At 45.4% G+C, this 17,766-nt stretch overlaps 1 protein-coding gene across 13 annotated transcripts; it reads right to left on the reverse strand.

The window, feature by feature from the left end:
- Positions 1–245: 245 nt before the first annotated feature.
- TRIM45 (tripartite motif containing 45) lies at positions 246–11,743 on the reverse strand. Of its 13 annotated transcripts, none has more exons than XR_010152714.1 (8): positions 11,057–11,743; positions 9,864–10,209; positions 7,207–7,940; positions 5,801–5,930; positions 4,758–4,872; positions 2,536–2,662; positions 1,272–1,630; positions 246–398 (listed from the first exon to the last, which is right to left on the reverse strand). XR_010152714.1 is itself a non-coding variant. In XM_063797983.1 (7 exons), the coding sequence occupies exons 2-7, from the start codon at positions 10,037–10,039 to the stop codon at positions 1,482–1,484; spliced, it is 1,431 nt and encodes a 476-aa protein (XP_063654053.1). In that variant the 5' UTR covers positions 10,040–10,209; positions 11,057–11,743; the 3' UTR covers positions 246–1,481. The 13 variants fall into 13 exon arrangements, 8 of the variants coding, with proteins under 8 accessions (XP_063654053.1, XP_063654042.1, XP_063654043.1 ...); XR_010152706.1 differs by having other exon boundaries at positions 9,864–10,114; positions 10,948–11,714; XR_010152710.1 differs by having other exon boundaries at positions 9,864–10,239; positions 10,948–11,350.
- Positions 11,744–17,766: the final 6,023 nt, after the last annotated feature.

Below are 17,766 nucleotides of genomic sequence, written 5' to 3' on the forward strand. Positions count from 1 at the left end.
TTGGGAAGATCAGATTTGGGTTACAGAAAGAGGCTGAAGGGAATGTTTCCAGAAAAGGGTGAGAACGCAGAGAACATCTTAGTATTTATGGCTATAATGTAGCCCATGTCTGTCAGCCTCAAGGAGGAAATGTATTCCACAATGATCTGACAGTCATCATCTAATCATTCACTTCCTTTGCCTGACCCAATTCGCCAAGTGAGTCATCCACTTCTTAAGGGATCTTACAATGCAGATTTCAATAATTATATTTAATACATGCTGAGTTTATTGCCATATAAGAAATCAAGAGTTTCAGAAGAATACACAAAATATATACAGTGAAGACCTTGGCAGGGCTGAGGCACCAGTGCTGTGTACATCCTCTCCCCAAATTCTCCAGCAGCTAAGAAGGCACACTATGAGTGAAGGCACAGTAAGAGTCAAAGCTCCCAGTTAACTTTCTAGGTATATAGATAACAGTGAAGACTACTCTAAAGACTACTCTACTAAAAAACAGAGCTGTGAGAAGGATGAAGGTGTCTAGATTTTCTGTATAAGTAGAACTGTAATAAATGTATGAAGTTCTATTTCAACACCATTCCCCTTTATTAACTTTCTATTTGTATGCCCTTGACCAAAGAGTAATCTTCCAGGCTTTGGGGCAGAAGGCTGTCATGGCATAGAGACGGAGGAGGGGGACACCACCAAAACAAGATCACATTATCATGATCACAAAACATGTACCAGTAAATCCACTGAAAGTATGCTAACAAAAAGTGGACAGGATGAAAGGAGGTTTCTAATCTCTAGAGGAAATATCTAAATAATGTGTAGCTCAGAGAAAAATTAAAAAGGTCATAATAGGCCAGGTGTGGTGGCTCATGCCTGTAACCCCAGCACTTTGGGAGGCCGAGGCAGGTGGATCACGAGGTCAGGAGTTTGAGACCAGCCTGGCCAACATGGTGAAACCCCGTCTCTACTAAGAACACAAAAATTAGCTGGGCATGGGGGGTGGGCACCTGTAATCCCAGCTACTCGGGACACCAAGGCAGGAGAATCATTTGAACCGGGAGGCGGAGGTTGCAGTGAGCCGAGATCATGCCACTGCACTCCAGCCTGGGTGACAGAGTGAGACTGTCTTTAAAAAAAAAGAGAAAAGAAAAAAAAAGGGTTATATCAGAAAGGAACTAAACTACCTAGACCCTTCAGTTCCAATGGAATAGATGCCTCCATACTGTACAAAATGAAAAGGAGTATCCTGTGGTAGAAAAAGAACGTTGCCAACCTACCTTTAAGAGAAATGTAGAGGTGTTTTTTTGTGCTCAACCATCCACAAGTACAATCAGTGAGTAACTAACAAAAGAGCACTTGAACTCCAGTGCAAGATAAGGCACTTTGTTTTTAATTCTATCAGTCTCTTTAGAATGAACGAAGGTCTGGGTCCTCTGGAAATCTCAAGTGGTGCTGCCTGCAGCTTTAAAAGGCTGAGCACAAACCCATCAGAGAGCCACAGTCCTAAGTAGACTCCTCGGTGTGCTCTGCCCACCTGTCCATGTGCATTCAGATTTCTCATTAAATTTTCCACAGCATGACCAGTGGGGATGACCTGGGTGGCCTTTGTGTCCATGGCCACAGCCTAGGTACCCACCTACATGGGACAAAGAGGAAAGGACAAAAATCAACCATTAGAGTGGAGTCCAGCAGTTACCATTATCATGGAAATTAGACCTCCTGGCAACATGCAGATTCATGGGAGTGAAAATATCTAAGAAAATCTTGGCAAGAGGAACAAGCTATCTGACTGTTGTGCAGTCAGGAGGACCCTGAGAATTGATCACAGCAAATCAACTCATGTTAGCCGGAGTTCTAAGAATGCTGTAGTGATAGAACTTACCACCTGAAGGAGGCGAACTAGTTTGCACATTAACTGTAAAATAAATTGGTTTGGATTTTAACTGTAAAATCATTGAAATAAAAAAGGATAGGTTGGTGGACATTAAAAAAATAGAGGTAGATCCTCAAGTGTTTATACAGAAGGATGCAAAAGCCCATTTTATGGCCCATTATTAGAGTAAGGACACAATAATTTTTTTTTAAAGTAATTAGATCCCTTACCTAAACTGACTCCCTATCCTTTCTGTCCCCCGAAAGACCCAGACCTTGTTCAATTGGTTTAATCATCCACTCCCCCAGCCATGCCTCATTTGGAATTTATTTAAGGTTCTAAAAGGAATAAGATGGGTCCATAGTTTTCACACTGCTTAGGCCGCTGGAAAGGGACAGACAAACTGAGAATCCTACATAGAAGCACAGGGCTCATAGGAGCTGTACCAAAACTAACAGAACTGAGAGCTTTTAAGTCTGCTATTTCAATTCAGAACAAGGAAGCTTTAAGTGACACTTTTAGAACAGTGGTGTCTCTACAATCACAGACTGTGCTTCCTAGAAACAGAGCCTAAGTCCAAATGTCTAGTGGCTGTGTGGTAGGGAAGGGCCCGTCGCTTGATTCCCACTGCTGGCAGAAAGGCCCAGAGGGTAGTGCTTTCTCCTTACCTGGCATGGTGCCTCCACAGGCGCAGCGAGCGGTTTTCTGGCCCCCGCTGGAGCAGAAGGTGCAGCAGTGAAACACGCCTGAGTGTGGGCGGTGCTTTCTCCTCACCGTCACAGTGAATGGCGAGCCCTGCAGTGTTCAGACCAAAAGCAATGAACAGCATCTTATGAGTTAACAGGATGTGCTGAGCATCACTATGTGCTAAACAGAGTCTGAGGCACAGGGCCTGTCCTTGGATGGACAAGGACAACAGGAAAGAAACAGATTAGAGGACAAGAACCCTGCTCAGCTGAGAGGGGGCAGACACAGATGCAGTGGAAGCATCACAGGGTCTGTGCAGCCCTCCTACCATGCTTTTCACCGCAGATGCTAAGTACTAGATGTAGGTACTGATTTATTCCATGTAGCTGAACCTGCTGAACCTGCTGGACACTGACAGGAGTCACACAGTCAGCTCCATTTTCAGTGACATCTGTATTAGCTGGGAATTGTTCTGGCAAGATGGCAGCAAAAGCAGAAGCCCATGCCACAATAAGCTTAAGCTTTTCTTGATGGATTCTGCCTCACTCTATCCTTGTATGAAGTATAAGTACCTAGGTCATTCAATACATTAGTAATCTCAGACTGACTTTTCTCTGGGATTCTCAATCTCAATTCTTAAGGAACCTCAGGTATAATAAGTAGAATGTCGCAACCACAAAGATAGGACATTCTGTGGTCCCTTCTCCAATTTCTCAGCCATGTACCTCTTCTCACATACCAAGCTAGCCTCTTTCCTTCCATCCTGGACATGACTTATCTGTTTACTCACCCACTTATTCTGGGACTGTAAAGACATACGGAAGGGAGAAAGGTTAAAATGTGTACAGCTAATAATTCTCAAATTAGTAACTCTCCCATCTGCCCCCTTTCCTTTAAGGATAACTTTCATTCTCTAATTTATATCCCATGTTAAACAAAAAATATTTATTTATTTTTTTAAAGATGGGATCTCACTCTGTCACCAGGCGGGAGTGCACTGGCACATCCATAGCTCACTGCAGCCTTGAGCTCCTGGGCTCAGGCAATCCTCCCAAGTAGCTGGGACTACAGGTGCACACCATCATGCCCAATTTAAATATTTAATAAGTTGCAATGTGCCTATCCTTATGTGAGAGCCACATTGTTTGCGAAAACGCAAAACAGAGAACCTAGCAACTTAGAAGTCTTTCAGATGTTAAATTTCCCATCTTAAAGAGTTTACAATCCCGTTAAAAAACAACTTGGCATTCAAAGAAATGGGTTCAAATTCCTATTTTGCTACATTTGCTGTGTATTTTAATGCAAGTTTGGTCTCTCAGTCTAATTGGACACTGATCCCTGTGCCTGAAGGGTTTTGAGGAAAATTGAAATAATGTATGTAAAAACACCTAACCTGTTCCTGACATACCATAATTAGGTAAACAATAAATGGCTATTAAATATGAGTGTTCCTTAGTGCACAAATCATAAGCCTAATATATCATGATGCTATATGGTATTTTACTGTCCCTGTCAGTGTTGATTTCTGTGGAGGGAAACCTCTGACTACTCCAATGTCAGCAGAGAGATTCTGCTCGACCTGTTAGTATCACCCAATTTTTAAAAACTCATACTCTCTAAAGCAGAAAGTGCTCTACTTGTGTTATACTTGTTTGTAGAAACCATGGTAACGTAACTTGTTTGGTATATTTGTTTGTTTATAGGAACCATAGTAACAGAAAAACCTATATGTAAAACAGAGTAGAAAATTACATGAGCAGATGGTTAGGCAGATAGATGACTAGTCAATTGTGAGGAGGGGGCATAACCCTCTCAACTGTGTTCATGTCCAGACACAGTCTGGACAAAACTGGAAAATCCTGAGCTAGATTATATTTTTCGAATATGCATGGTTGTCTGCTGGCAGATCACCCCCTGTGATCAAGACATCTTCTCCATATTAAGAATCCAAAGAAACCGACTGGGAGAATGATAAACTATAAGCATAACTGCCTGGAGGTGACACAGGGATACAGGGTTCTTATAGTCAACAGCATCCTCCAGGAAGAATAAGAGTAGCAAAATCTGGGCTGTTTCTAAAGTGAAGAAGACGACATGGGGATTCTATTCAATCTCTCTGTATAGCTGATCCTATGTGAAATGTCTCCAGATCCTAAGATAATAGAATCCAGGAAGCTCAGGGAAGCACATGCACCAGTCTTACCTGCACATGCTGTTCTTTGATGCAGACCCACACAGTATAGACGCCAGGTTCCTTGGGGGTATAGGAAATGTAGTATGTCCCATCCTTGTTATCCTGGACCATTGTTCTGACTGGGCTGAATGGAGATAAGAGTCAAAACACCACTCACTCCCACAAGCTGGCTTCAGTTGCTACTATTTCAGAATGTAAACTCTACACCATCTCATTCAGTATTAATGTTAAATATACCCAAACAGGATGCTTCTTCCATTTGCTTCAGAAGTTAATTTTACAACAGAAGGTAAACAGCATAAATTCCAATTTAGTCTGATATTCAGACAAATTCCTTGAATATATTATTGTGTCCTTTTCAACAGGCTTCTGTTGAACCCTCTTGCTCTGTTGTCCCTCCTCCATTCTACAATTCCAGAGAAATATAAACATGCTCCAGGCATAATTTAGTACCAAAGGGAGACTGAATTTTGAAAAGGGTACCATTCAGTCTAACACAGAATATTTTTCAACTTATTCTAAAGCTTGAGATGAAAACAATCTGAGGGGCAGACCATAGCTTTGAGAGAGAATTGAATACAAAACCCACACAAGAAAACACATTTGGTCACATAACGTTTCATAGTATTATGGGGAGGTAAGACGTAACTAGCGAGTTACACTCCAATATCTTTTTTTTTTTTTTTTTGACCTGGGGTCTTGCTCTGTTGCCCAGGCTGGAGTGCACTGGCACAATCGCAGCTCACTGCAACCTCGACCTCCTGGGCTCAAGGGATCCTCCCATCTCAGCCTCCTGAATAGCTGGGATTATAGGCATATGCCTCTACTCCCGGCTAATTTTTTTTTTTTTAATTTTGTAGAGACAGGGTGTCCCTATGTTGCCCAGGCTGGTCTTGAACTCTTGGGCTTAAGCGATCCTCCTGCCTCCACTTCCCAAAGTGCTGGGATTACAGGCATGAGCCACTGTGCCCAGCTCCAATATCTTAAAGGACCTCATGTTTCCAGTTTTCTCACTGCCTGTTATCCATGACACCTAATTGTGTCATACAAACCTGTCTTTCTTATCTTTAGGGACAATGGCAACTTGAACGTTGTCTCCTCCCCTGCCCGTGATTTCTCCTGCGGCATCCTTACAAAGCAGGGTGAAAGAGGCTGTCTGTTTCTCCCGGGCTCTGTGGAGGTCTGAAAAAGATAAACACTCGGTCCTCACCTCGAATGTAAACTGCAGTGACTACATCTCCATCTTGCTTTTTCTCTTCAGAACAAAGGGTTGTACTTTACTGTAACCACCCTGGCTCCCTTTGTTTTCTCTTCCCCTTCTGCCTCCCAGAGTACGCCTCTTGGGAGTCCTTCCTGGTTAGCCTGGTTCTCTCAGCTAGCAGCTGCTTTGGATCACACAGGATCCTGGACCTTACCTTCAGTCCTAGGATGCTTTAAAAATACTCAGGACTGACCGAGGTATTTAAAGAAAACCTCTAGACCCTGTGAGAGAGGATAGTAACCCCAAAACCACCCTCCCTAAGCTCCAGATCCTGCTGGGCTAGGCAGGGAGTACAGCTGACCAGCCTCACGACCCTCCATGTTTTGAGATCCTCTGCAACTTGGTAGCTCATGCCAAGGTACTGGGGGGATATCCAGTAGCTACAGCCCCTACTCCAGCATTCAGATGAAACAGGGTTTCTTAACCTGGGGTTCATGAACTACTATGAGGTCTGTGGAAAGGCTTATGAAGAGTCTAAAAATCTGGAATTGTATGCACAAGTTACTGGGTGTTTCTGTAGGAGAGAACATTCTCAAAGAGATCTATGGCTTCCAAACAGTTAAGAATGCCTGTGTCATTAAGATGCAATCTTCCTATCAGGACTGACCTACTGACCTGTGAAACATATGTTTTAATAATATGCTTCCATTAGAAAGGGAACACTCGTTAAAAGAAACCATTTTTTCCCCCAATTAAATGAAACACCTACCATATCCTTTTAAATGCCAGTAAGGTTGATGTGAACCAAAAAGGGCCTAAAGGAAAGGAAACCGTAATCTCATCTTCCTCATTCCTCTGAAACTCCCTTCAGAACTTGATCTAGGAATCCAGGGCCTGCCATGCTCCTCTCTGAGCAGGCAGAATTTCACCTGGCCCTAGTCACTGCTGTTACCTCCAACGGGCACTGTCTCTGTTCTGCCATCTGATAGAAACAAAACATGATCTGTGTGTTTCTCAGCCATTATTACTTCTCTGAACTGGAAAAGGGTCAAGCCTCACTCCTGTATTAACTGTACCCTAGCCAGAACAAACCAGAAAGGGCAAAGGTGGGGGTCACTGTCTTTCAGATCAGTTTATCTCCCCAGCTTTGGTAACCTGGTCAGTAGGGCATGCTTCCTAGCAGAACAAGCCACCAATCTTCACACACCATCTCCCTGTCCACTGCCCTCTCAATGTCAATGGGAAATGCCTTCCTACCTTCTCCTTGTAGGACACATTTGGCTGGATCAACCTCTTTGGTATTAATGGTACCATAAATTTCATAGCCACGGCACTGGCCTGCTTTCTCCTGAGGACAGAAGCGTATCTTATCATTTACTCCAGGACGGGCGCTATATTGAACTTTGTTCAGCTTCCTGAGCCGTTCTACCACCACCCTCTTGGTGATGAGGATCTCCAAGTCTGAGCCGCTGGTCAGCAAGTGCTCGGTGAACTCCACTCCAGTCCGCATGTCTGCCAGTAACTGTTCCAGCTGGGCCTTCTGCAGCTGCAGGGAATTTTCCTTCTGGGCCCGTATGTCTTCCAGCTGCTTCAGCAGCTTGTCCCGATGCTCCTCAATGGCCTTAATGTAGCCCTCCGAGAATGTCCGGACATCAGCTGCCACTGCCTCCACTTGCTTCTGGAGGGCACTGTTCATTATGTGGATCTGAGCCAGGGCTTCCTCCAGGGCCTCCACGTGGGGCTGAGTACCTTTGAGGAGCTCCCACACAGAGTCCCCATGCTTGTGGATGACATTGCTGGTGAAGTCGCAGGGGTGTTCCCGATGCTCCCCCACCACACAATCCCGGCACACGGGCCGGTCACAGAACTCACAGAACAGCCTCAGTTCCTCTGCAGGGTGAACAGGACACAGGATGGGCTTCCCAATCCGGCTGTAGCCTTTCAAGTCTTTTAGGTCCACCATGGTGTGGTAAGTCGTTTTCTTCTGCCGCCTAGGGGCAAACAGAATCAATAACAGGAAATAAGGGGATAATTCTGTTGGGAATAGTTGGGCAGAGAGATTTTAGGAGCACAGGATCTGAAGTTAAACAAACCTGATTTCAATTCCTTGCTCTAATCTCTAATTGCATGATCCTCTCTGATTCCAGTTTCTCGTCTGTACAGTGGGGACAATACCTACCTGAAAGAGCTGTTGTATAGAATAACATGTGAACAGACTAGGGCTCTGGCTGGCTACATGCCTATGCAGAAGGTTGCAAGACTATGACTGCATGCTAGAACTTTCCCAAAGAGTTTAGACAAGAGTCACAGTCGGCTTCCTAAGGTAAGCTAGCAGTGAGGGCATGGCAGAAAACCAGCACCAAGAAACAGAAACCATGCCAGATAACACAGCAATAAAGTCCAAGCAATTAAAAAGCAGACACCAAGTCTCATCTAGCTTGCATCTAAGATTTTGGTGAAGCATTTCTGTTGACCTGTATCACTCAAATCAGCAGGCTAGAATTTTTTTCAAGAGACATCGTCAACATCATTAGAAAGCGTGAAACCGGCCGGGCGCGGTGGCTCACGCCTGTAACCCCAGCATTTTGGGAGGCTGAGGTGGGCGGATCAACTGAGGTCAGGAGTTTGAGACCAGCCTGGCCAACATGGTGAAACCCTGTCTCTACTAAAAATACAAAAAATTAGCCAGGCGTGGTGGCATGTGCCTGTAATCCCAGCTACTGGGGAGGCTGAGGCAGGAGAATCGCTTGAACCTAGGAGGTGGAGGTTGCAGTGAGCGGAAATTGCGTTGTTGCACTCCAGCCTGGGCGACTACAGCCAGACTCCATCTCAGAAAAAAAAAAAAGAGAAAAGAAAGTGTGAAACCAATGGTTAGTAGAATCAAAGCTCTCTTTCTAATTCCTTTCCTATAGTAGCCCTCTAGAGATGTAGGGAAATCCTTAGAAAAACATGGTGACTGTTCAGAGTTCCTCCATTAGCATTATATCAATTTGAAGCTTATATGCCTATTCTGGCACCAGAAGAGTGGCTGCAGAGAAAATAGGGTTAGCTGGTTTGGCTGGCAGCAAGACAGTCGCAGGAACTATCACATAATTACAAGTTAAAAATAGAGTGAAGTCTACAAACTTGTTCTGTTAGTGTAGCCACAAAACAAATGGAAGTAGAACCCGAAATCTATTTTAGGCTAATCCTAAAACTGTGGTCATTTTATATTCTGGTGTCCTAGGATGGGGTAAGGTAGAGTACGAAGGGACAAAAGTGATCCATCTGACAAACTGTTCACCAAATGCCATAAAAGACATAGTCTGCACCCCAATTAACACCTACCAGCCCATCTCACCAAGCTCCAGAGTAACTCTAAGGTACAAAGCAAAAGCTGAGGTCCGGCCAATCATCATCACCTATTCTAGGAGCATAGCATGGGTTACTGGAATGTAGTCAAAATGATCTGGATTTAATACTCTGTTCTGTTACACACTTACCAACTGTAGGACCTTGGCAAATCACATAATATTGCTGAGCTTGTTTCCCCAATTAATAAATGGGGGCGAAAACAGGGCCTGCTTTTCTGTAAGAGTTGCAAGATCGAAGGAGATCAAGAACAGGATCTATGCTGTTATATTCATTCTCCTGTTTCTCCAGCACCCAGTACAATTATTCACTACACGAATGACTGAAGGAAACTGTAGCTGCACTTTGTAAATTGAAAGGGTTTATTGCTATTGCTATATTAGGCTACTATATTAGGGTTAACTGTTGTACTGGAGTATTTGCTATTGCATTGTTATATTGCTCTTTGACCTTCCACGGTATTTGAGAAGGCTTTCCTTTTCATCTGCTCACCGAGGGATTTGTCTTGACACCTCTTTGTAATCTGCTCTTAAGCTACACCTGATGGAGTGTCCCATCTTTACCTATGAGCCTGGCAGCAGAAGTGGCAGAGGTTGGCTTTGCAGGTCTGACACCTCTTCTCTACTTCCCTGTCGTTGCACAGGTCACACACCAGGCCCTGGCCTTCCCCACGTAGGCTCTCCGGCATCACATCATTCACGGCCAGGTGGTCTATGGTTAAAGCCTTCACTCCACCCATGGGCAGGTCCACCTGAGCATCACATACCGGACAAAGGATGCCGATCTGCGACTGCAGACTTCGTGGCTTGAGTTCCTGGAATATTGACCCCTCAGAGCTTGTGTCAGAGTCTCCCCCTCGGATGTCCACTACTGAGAAGGGCTCCAGCTGCTCCAGACACGTGGTGCAAACTGTATGCAAACAAGGCAAGAGCCTGGGGGCTTTGAAAAGCCCCAAGCACAAGGGGCAGTGAGTCTTGGCTGAGTTCCCAAGTGCAGTCCCACTAGGGAGTTTGCTTACAAAGCCCAGCAGCGGTTTTCTGTTTTCTGACATACTCCTCACGTTTGTGACCAATATTAGAAAGGGCCCTGGGCAGTTCTACGATGTAGTAGCAGGTGATTAAGCCCACCCAAAGAGAAAGTTTCCAGAACTTGAACAGAGACCATGGGGACTCCCTCGCTGACAAATAAAAGGGCAGACAGGAAGACGAGGCTTCCTCGAAGGAATCACCCACAGATCTACTCAGGAGGGCCCCCTCCTTTCCACTGCATCCCATACCAGACACGCCCACGCCCTCCTCTGCCCCGCAAGTCCTCCCCGGATGCGCTTCCAGGTCTAGCTCTCCAGCTAGTCCTGCTGCCAACAAAGTCACCCCTGCACCTCTCGCTCCCTCCACTGCCACCCCCCTCCCGCCGCCCGCCCCACTGCGCGCCACACGCGACAAGGGCCGACCCCGCCCGCGCACGATGAGGTAGAGGCCCTCTTGCTCCTTCCCTCTGCGAAAGGCGCGCGCCGGGTGACGGAATTGCAAGCCGCCGGCGGGCTTCTCGGTGTCCACCGCCTCCCCCGCGCCTCGGCCCGGGACGCCCGCGGTTCTGGCCCCTCCTCACACCAATCCCAGCCCGGTCTACTCCGGCGAGTCCAATCACCGTCCGAGAGGGGCGGCCCTCGCCGCTCCGGGCCCCGCCGCCCTCCAGAGTGACGCCACTAAGCATCCAATAAGTTTTGGAAATTCCACATCTTCGCCAGTCCACTCACGCGGGGGGCGGGACCTGACACGGCCGTGGGCGGGGCGGCCGAAGGGCTTAGAGTGCGGCGGGAGGAAAAGGCCAAGGCTCGGAGCGAGGCGGCATAATGTAGTCAGCGTCACCGTTTCACAGGGACTGTCCCTCTCTCTGTGGTGACCAGAGAGGCCTCAGGACCTCTTAAAAAGCCACGCTGATTTGGCGCCGGGACGGCCTTCTTTCTGCCCTCGGACTCGTCCCACGAACGCAGACTGGGTTCTCCCATTGGTGGATGGCACTGTCAGTTGGCTCTGCGCTGGGAGTGGGAGACGTTTTTCGGGCTCCCGAGGTCTCGGCCGCTCGGGGGCGCCAGACGTTTCTCCTCCACGCGGGTTTGAGGCTGCGAGGCTCCCCTCTGTCCTCAGGCGCTTACTGTAGCTCACAGGTCCCTCAGGCCTAGCGTGCTGGGTACAAGCACTCCCGCGGCTCCCCGACTTTGGGTATTTTTCGGGGGTGAGGGCATCTCAGGCTCGCGTTACGGGGACCGGTTCGGGAGACCGTGGAGCCGAGGTGTCGAATGGAGGGCTTACTTCGGCCGGGCCAGGGAGCGCCACCCTCCTTGTCGGGTTCGGGAAGGCTTTGTTTTCCGGTCCGGGGGGAGTGCAGATGACCTAAGGAGTTGAATGTCACCCGGGATTCCACAGTCCTGTGTAACAGAAACGAGCTGAGCGAGTTGGACCCGCTGTTTTTATCAGTCAATCACGGAGGGCTCCTGCCTGGTCACAATGAGACAATGGACGGTGGCAATGAGGGACAAGCCCTTTGTGGGATCAAAACTAATTGGGAAGATGAACACGTCCGACCCCTTTAACTTTATAATTACACGGCCGCCTTCTCTGGCCTTACCAGGCGTCTCCTGATTCTCCAAAATTCCAAAAATGGAAACAGCTGCTCCTTTCCCCTCCACCTGTTGTTATCTCCAGTTGCGTCAGCTTGTCTACTGGGCCCTCACTGCTTTCTTTGTTCATGACCTTCCCTACTTAATTTGGACCCAGTGGGCGACTGTTTCACTTGATTCCTTCATTATCTGTTTCATGCTATAGGCATAGTGTCTGGAGCCTAAGCTTTTAAAAGTATGGAATCTGAAAAAAAGTTAACCCCAAAATATGAAAAAAAAAAAAAAAAACCACTATAAAATATAAAAACGAAATGTTTGGCCATTTCCAAAATATAACACGCCAATGAGTCAAATGCCACCTTTATATAAAATGTGCAAGTAATTTCCAAATGTTAAGCATATCTCCAAAGATTTTTAAATAGTCCTTACCTAGATTTTTTTCAGCCTTTTGTCCTTCTTGCATCTACTCTCAAAATCTGCATTCGCCTCTCCAGTAGGCTGGAGGAAGTCACAAAAACTGTGTGGACTTGGGTTTGCTGTATATTCTTGCTTTGAACTTCACCTTTACCCTCCCTGCTGCTTGGCTGTGCTTTACTTCATCTCTTGTTCATGCTGTATCACATTTCTTGTGGTAGTAGTTTCAAGCTTCTCTTGTTTCAGAAGTACTTTATAATTTACACGTGCAATATCTCATTTAGCAGTATCTCATTCAACCCTTAACAATAGTGTAAGGAAATGGCCTCAAAGAGGTCTTGCCAGGTCTTGGATGGCCAGCCCAAGTTAACATATCTGGAACTTGAACACAACCTTATGATGCCATATCTAAGATTATATCCGGGCTACCTCTACCTTTCCCTTTTTTTTTTTTTTTTCTTTTTTTGAGATTGAGTTTTGCCCTTGTTGCCTAGGCCGGAATGCAATGGCAGGATCTCGGCACACTGCAACCTCCACCTCCAGGGTTCAAGCGATTCTCCTGCCTCAGCCTCCCAGGTAGCTGGAATTACAGGCATGCACCACCACACCTGGCTAATTTTTTGTATTTTTAGTAGAGACTGGATTTCACCATGTTGGGCAGGCTCCTCTCGAACTCCTGACCTCAGGTGATCCACCCGCCTTGGCCTCCCAAAGCGCTGGGATTACAGGCGTGAGCCACCGCGCCTGGCCACCTCTACCTTTCCTTTCTCAGTTTCTTAAGCATCAAATCCCTCACACATGCTGCAGCTAATTCTCTTCCATTGATGAGAAAAACAAGGTTGTCTGAAGAACTGCCTCGCCTTTCTACTTAAAAAATCCATGATTCCTCACACCTCCTCTCTTACCTCTCCTGACTGCCATTCTTTAGTGCCAAGATTAGTTCCTCAAGATTTTTGTTTTTTATCCCAACCTCTCCTGCTTCCTCAAAACCTTATTCCTATGTTTCAGTCAGTCAGTTTTTCTGCCAAGAGTTCTGATGAAGTCCTGAAAGGGGAAGCAAATCGTCTTTTGATCTAGCTCCCCTTCAACGTATTAATAGTGGTGGTTCTCGCCGCTATATTTCTCAAAAGGGTGGTCTCACTGTCTGCTTTCATCATCTTTTTATAACCATCACCACCGATTTATTCCTCCCCTCTTTCCTATTGAGACTTTCTTGTAGATCATGAGTGACCATATTGCTGGCCTTTTCTCAATAGGCAATCTCTTTAGTATTTACCATTTTTTGTACTTCCTCATCCTTAAAACTTGCCTCCTCCTTGACTTCTGAAATACTCTACTCTCCTAACCTTCTATCTCTTGGGCTGCTTCTCACACCCTCCATCCTCACTAGTTCCCCTTCCTCCACTTTATCTCCTACCTTTGCGTCTACATTTCCTCATGTGGATGATTCCCAGACCAACGCTTCCAGTACTGATGTCTCCCCTGAGCTTTTGACATAGATTTCTAAATCTGCACTCAAATATGTTCCTATCACCAAGTCCCACATAGCTTAAACTTCACTGAACTTCTTTGCTCACTGAACTGCACTCTCTGAATTTTCCTATTTGATTCTCTCCAGAGTATCATCATTCTCCTTTCCCTCCTGCATGAAACCTAATAGTGCTGCTGGCCTCCTTTCTCTTGTTCCATATCCAGGCAGACACCGATTTCTTTCCATCCCCACTGCCAACACCTCACTGCATACACTTTTTAAGATGCTATAGCTCTTTATCACCCTCACCTTAAGTATCACAATAGTGTCTGAATTATCCCTGCCCTTTATTTTTTTTGATCTACACAGTTCTTCCAAATTAATTGTAAAAACATATAAAAACATGATACAAGTCAGTCTTCATTCTAAAACTTTCAGTAGCTCCCCATTTTTGTAGGATAATATCTGCATCCTTCAATAGATTCATAAAACTGCTTGTTTAGTTATTCCCTAAACATTGCCAAGCACGTTTCTTGGTGTTTGCCAAGTTGTCGGCAACATGCTCCTTCCTTTATTATTTAAAACTACCCTTCCTTCTATGAAAGCCCTACTTCACACTACCCCCTTGAAGCTTTCTCTTATTTCAAGGCTCCAGATTCAAGCCTAATGCTGTTTTGCCTGTATTTATTCACTTTGCAGTTTGTGCTACCTTGTGGTATTGTTTTTATTTATTATGTGTGTATATATATGCATGTGTATATATTTACATATGTGTATATATTTACACGCTATATATATCACATACATACATGTATACTCTCTCTGTTAAGATGGAAAATCTTGGCAACCTAGACAGTAGTCATTTAATAAAGACCTGTTATTGATGAAGGAGACAATGGTGATCTCAAGTAATGGGAGGACAAACAGGACCACCTTCAACCAAGAGTTTTATGGATAGTGCAGACCATAAGTGATATGGGGTGACATCACAGGACGAGAGAGGATTTGTTAAGGATGCTCCTTTCTCAGAATTAGTTCGGTGTCTTCTTCCATGCTCACACATTGCTTCATCTGTCTGGGGAAGCAATAGTCATGGGATGAGAGGAACAGGACTGATGAAAGTGACCAGGGTTCATGAAAGTGTCTACAAGACTTTCAGCCCACCCCTGTTTGCCCAAGACAGGGAAGATACTGAAGGCAAGAAAGCCAGGAAGGGAGAATGACCCATCAGGAAATCAGGCAAGCCTGGTTTGGGCACTATGCTTGATCATTACCATCAGACATTGAGTGGATATATGGAAAGGGACCAGAGAGTTCTGTCAGACTTATCTTTCACCATTCCATCTGTCTCTGTTGCCATCCTTCCTTCTTTCCTTCAAAGGAAGGAGACTCCTTTCTCCTGAGACCTGTGCTCTGAAGTTCAGCCCTGCCTGCCTCCTCTCTCTCTTCTGTCTTTATCTTCTTTCTGGTGGATTTTTCTTTCCGCTCATGTCCATGCTTCAGTCTCTCCTTCTACCCTATGCCCCTCTCTAGCTCCCAATCCCTCTCTACTTCTTTATAGCCAAGCTGCTTGACAAGAATAGTCTACATTTGCATCTCTTCTTCTCCTTGCATTTTACTCCTAAACACAGCGCAATCTGGCATTTGCTCTCACCATTCCTCTGAACTTGCCTTTGCCAAAGTTACCAATAACTTCACATTTGCTAAATCCATTGGATACTTTTCAGTTTTTAACTAACTGAATTCACTATAGCTTTTAACACTGACAGTTTTTTGTTTCAGTTTGTTTTTCTTGTTTGAGACAGGGTCTCACTCTATTGCCCAGGCTGCAGTGCAGTGGTGTGATCACAGCTCACTGCAGCCTCAATCTCCTGGACTCAAGCGATCCTCCCACCTTAGCTTCCCAAGTAGCTGGGATTATATGTGTGTGCCACTATGCCCGGCTAATATTTTTATTTTTGTAGAAATGAGGTCTCACCATGTTGCCCAGGCTAGTCTTGAACTCCTGGGCTCAAGTGATCCTCCAGCCTTAGCCTTCCAAAGTGCTCGGATTATAGGCATTAGCCACTGCGCCTGGTCTGACACTGACAACTTTCTTCTTGAAACTTTCTTCTTCCTCAGTTACCATATGCTATTCTTGATTTTTCTTCTACCTCCTGCCGCTCTGACCACTTCTCTTTTTCTCTACAGGACACTGCTTCACTATGTTGGTCAGGGTGGTCTTGAACTCCCAACCTCTGGTGATCCACTTGCCTTGGCCTCCCAAAGTGCTGGGATTACAGGCATGAGCCACTACGCTGGTGGCTTCTTCTTCCTCTTCCTCGTCTTCCTCCTCCTCCTCCTCCTCTTCTTCTTCTTCTTCTTTCTTCTTCTTCTTCTTCTTTTTTAACCTTTTCATCCTCCCTTGATTGATGTGGGATTTGGAGGTGATTTATAAAGCATGAGCCCACTTGTTACATGGGGGCTCTTTTCACTGTATTATTACCTACATCATCTCTGAATTCACTCCCTGTTTTCAATTCATTCTCTATAATCCTGTTAGGGATCTTTTTGCAATTCCAGTTTGATCATGCTCTTTGGTAGCTCTTCCATGCCTATGTTTACTCATTTAATATCCTTTGAGTACCTGGAATATGATTTTCCCAAATGTCTTCACAACTTACTCCCTACTAAAATAATAAGTTCCTTGACAGCAAGGACTTTTGACTATGTGCCAGGCAAAAGGACTTTTGTCCTATGTGCCAGGACTTTTGACTATGTGTACAAGCAAAAATTCCTGCTCTCATGGAACTTACCTTCTAGTAGGGGAAAGCAGCCAATAAACAATAAATATGCTGGGCACGGTGGCTCATGCCTGTAATCCCAGCACTTTGGGAGACTGGGGTGGGCGAATCACTTGAGATCACTGGCCAACATGGCGAAACCCCGTCTCTACTAAAAATACAAAAATTAGCTGGGCATGGTGGTGCATGTTTGTAATCCCAGCTACTCGGGATGCTGAGGCAGGAGAATCACTTGAGCCTGGGAGACGGAGGCTGCAGTGAGCGGAGATCATACCACTGTACTCCAGCTTGGGTGACAAAGCGAGACTCTGTCTCAAAAAAAAAAAAAAGAATAAATATAATAACTGCAGAAACTATACAGTATGTTAGAATGTGAGAATGCTATGGAGAAAAATTAAGCAGAGTGAGGAGCATCCAGTGCAGGATGAGGGTGTTGCAATATAACTGGAGTGGTCAGGATAAGTATTATTGAGAAGGTGATATTTGAGCAAATACTTAAAGGTGAAGGAGGGACCCGTGGGGAAAAGGTAGTTCGGATGAGGGAAGAGTTAGTGCTTGCTGAGAGAGGAATGTGCCTACTCATGTTTGAGCAACAGTGAGGAGGCCAGTGTGACAAAATCAGAATGAACTAGGGGGAGAGGAGTAGGAGGTGCCTTCAGGATAAAACTCCATATGTCTTAGAGTGATATATATAATCTCATATGTATATATGGTTTCCCATGACCCTGCCTCTGCCAGCCCAGTCAACCTCATTTCTTGCACTGCCCCATCCAAACCCAAGCATGCACACTGGGCTTCAGCCTTCTTTTATGATTATACAAGCTACTACTTATTCTGCTTCGGACACTCTGCCCACTCTTCTTTGCCTAACGAATTCCAACCCATTCTTCAAAGCTCAGTTTAGACATCAACTTCTTTAGGAATCCTCCATTCACCAAGTCTTCATTAGGCATCCCTCTGTGTGTTACCCATGGTACTGTGATGATCTCTATCAAGTCTTTAACATTCTGCATTTCAATTTTCTACTCGCTTGTCTGATTCAGCCCTCTGTTCTCACTGTTCCCCTCCTCTTCCACACTGGGAACTCTTAAGCACAAGGGACCTTGTCCTGTTTCTGCATCCTTAATACTGGGCACAGTGTCTGAAACTTAATATGGTTTAATAAATGTTTGATAGTG

This window comes from Pan troglodytes, chromosome 1, assembly GCF_028858775.2.
Source record: "Pan troglodytes isolate AG18354 chromosome 1, NHGRI_mPanTro3-v2.0_pri, whole genome shotgun sequence".
In the NCBI taxonomy this organism is placed as follows: domain Eukaryota; kingdom Metazoa; phylum Chordata; class Mammalia; order Primates; family Hominidae; genus Pan; species Pan troglodytes.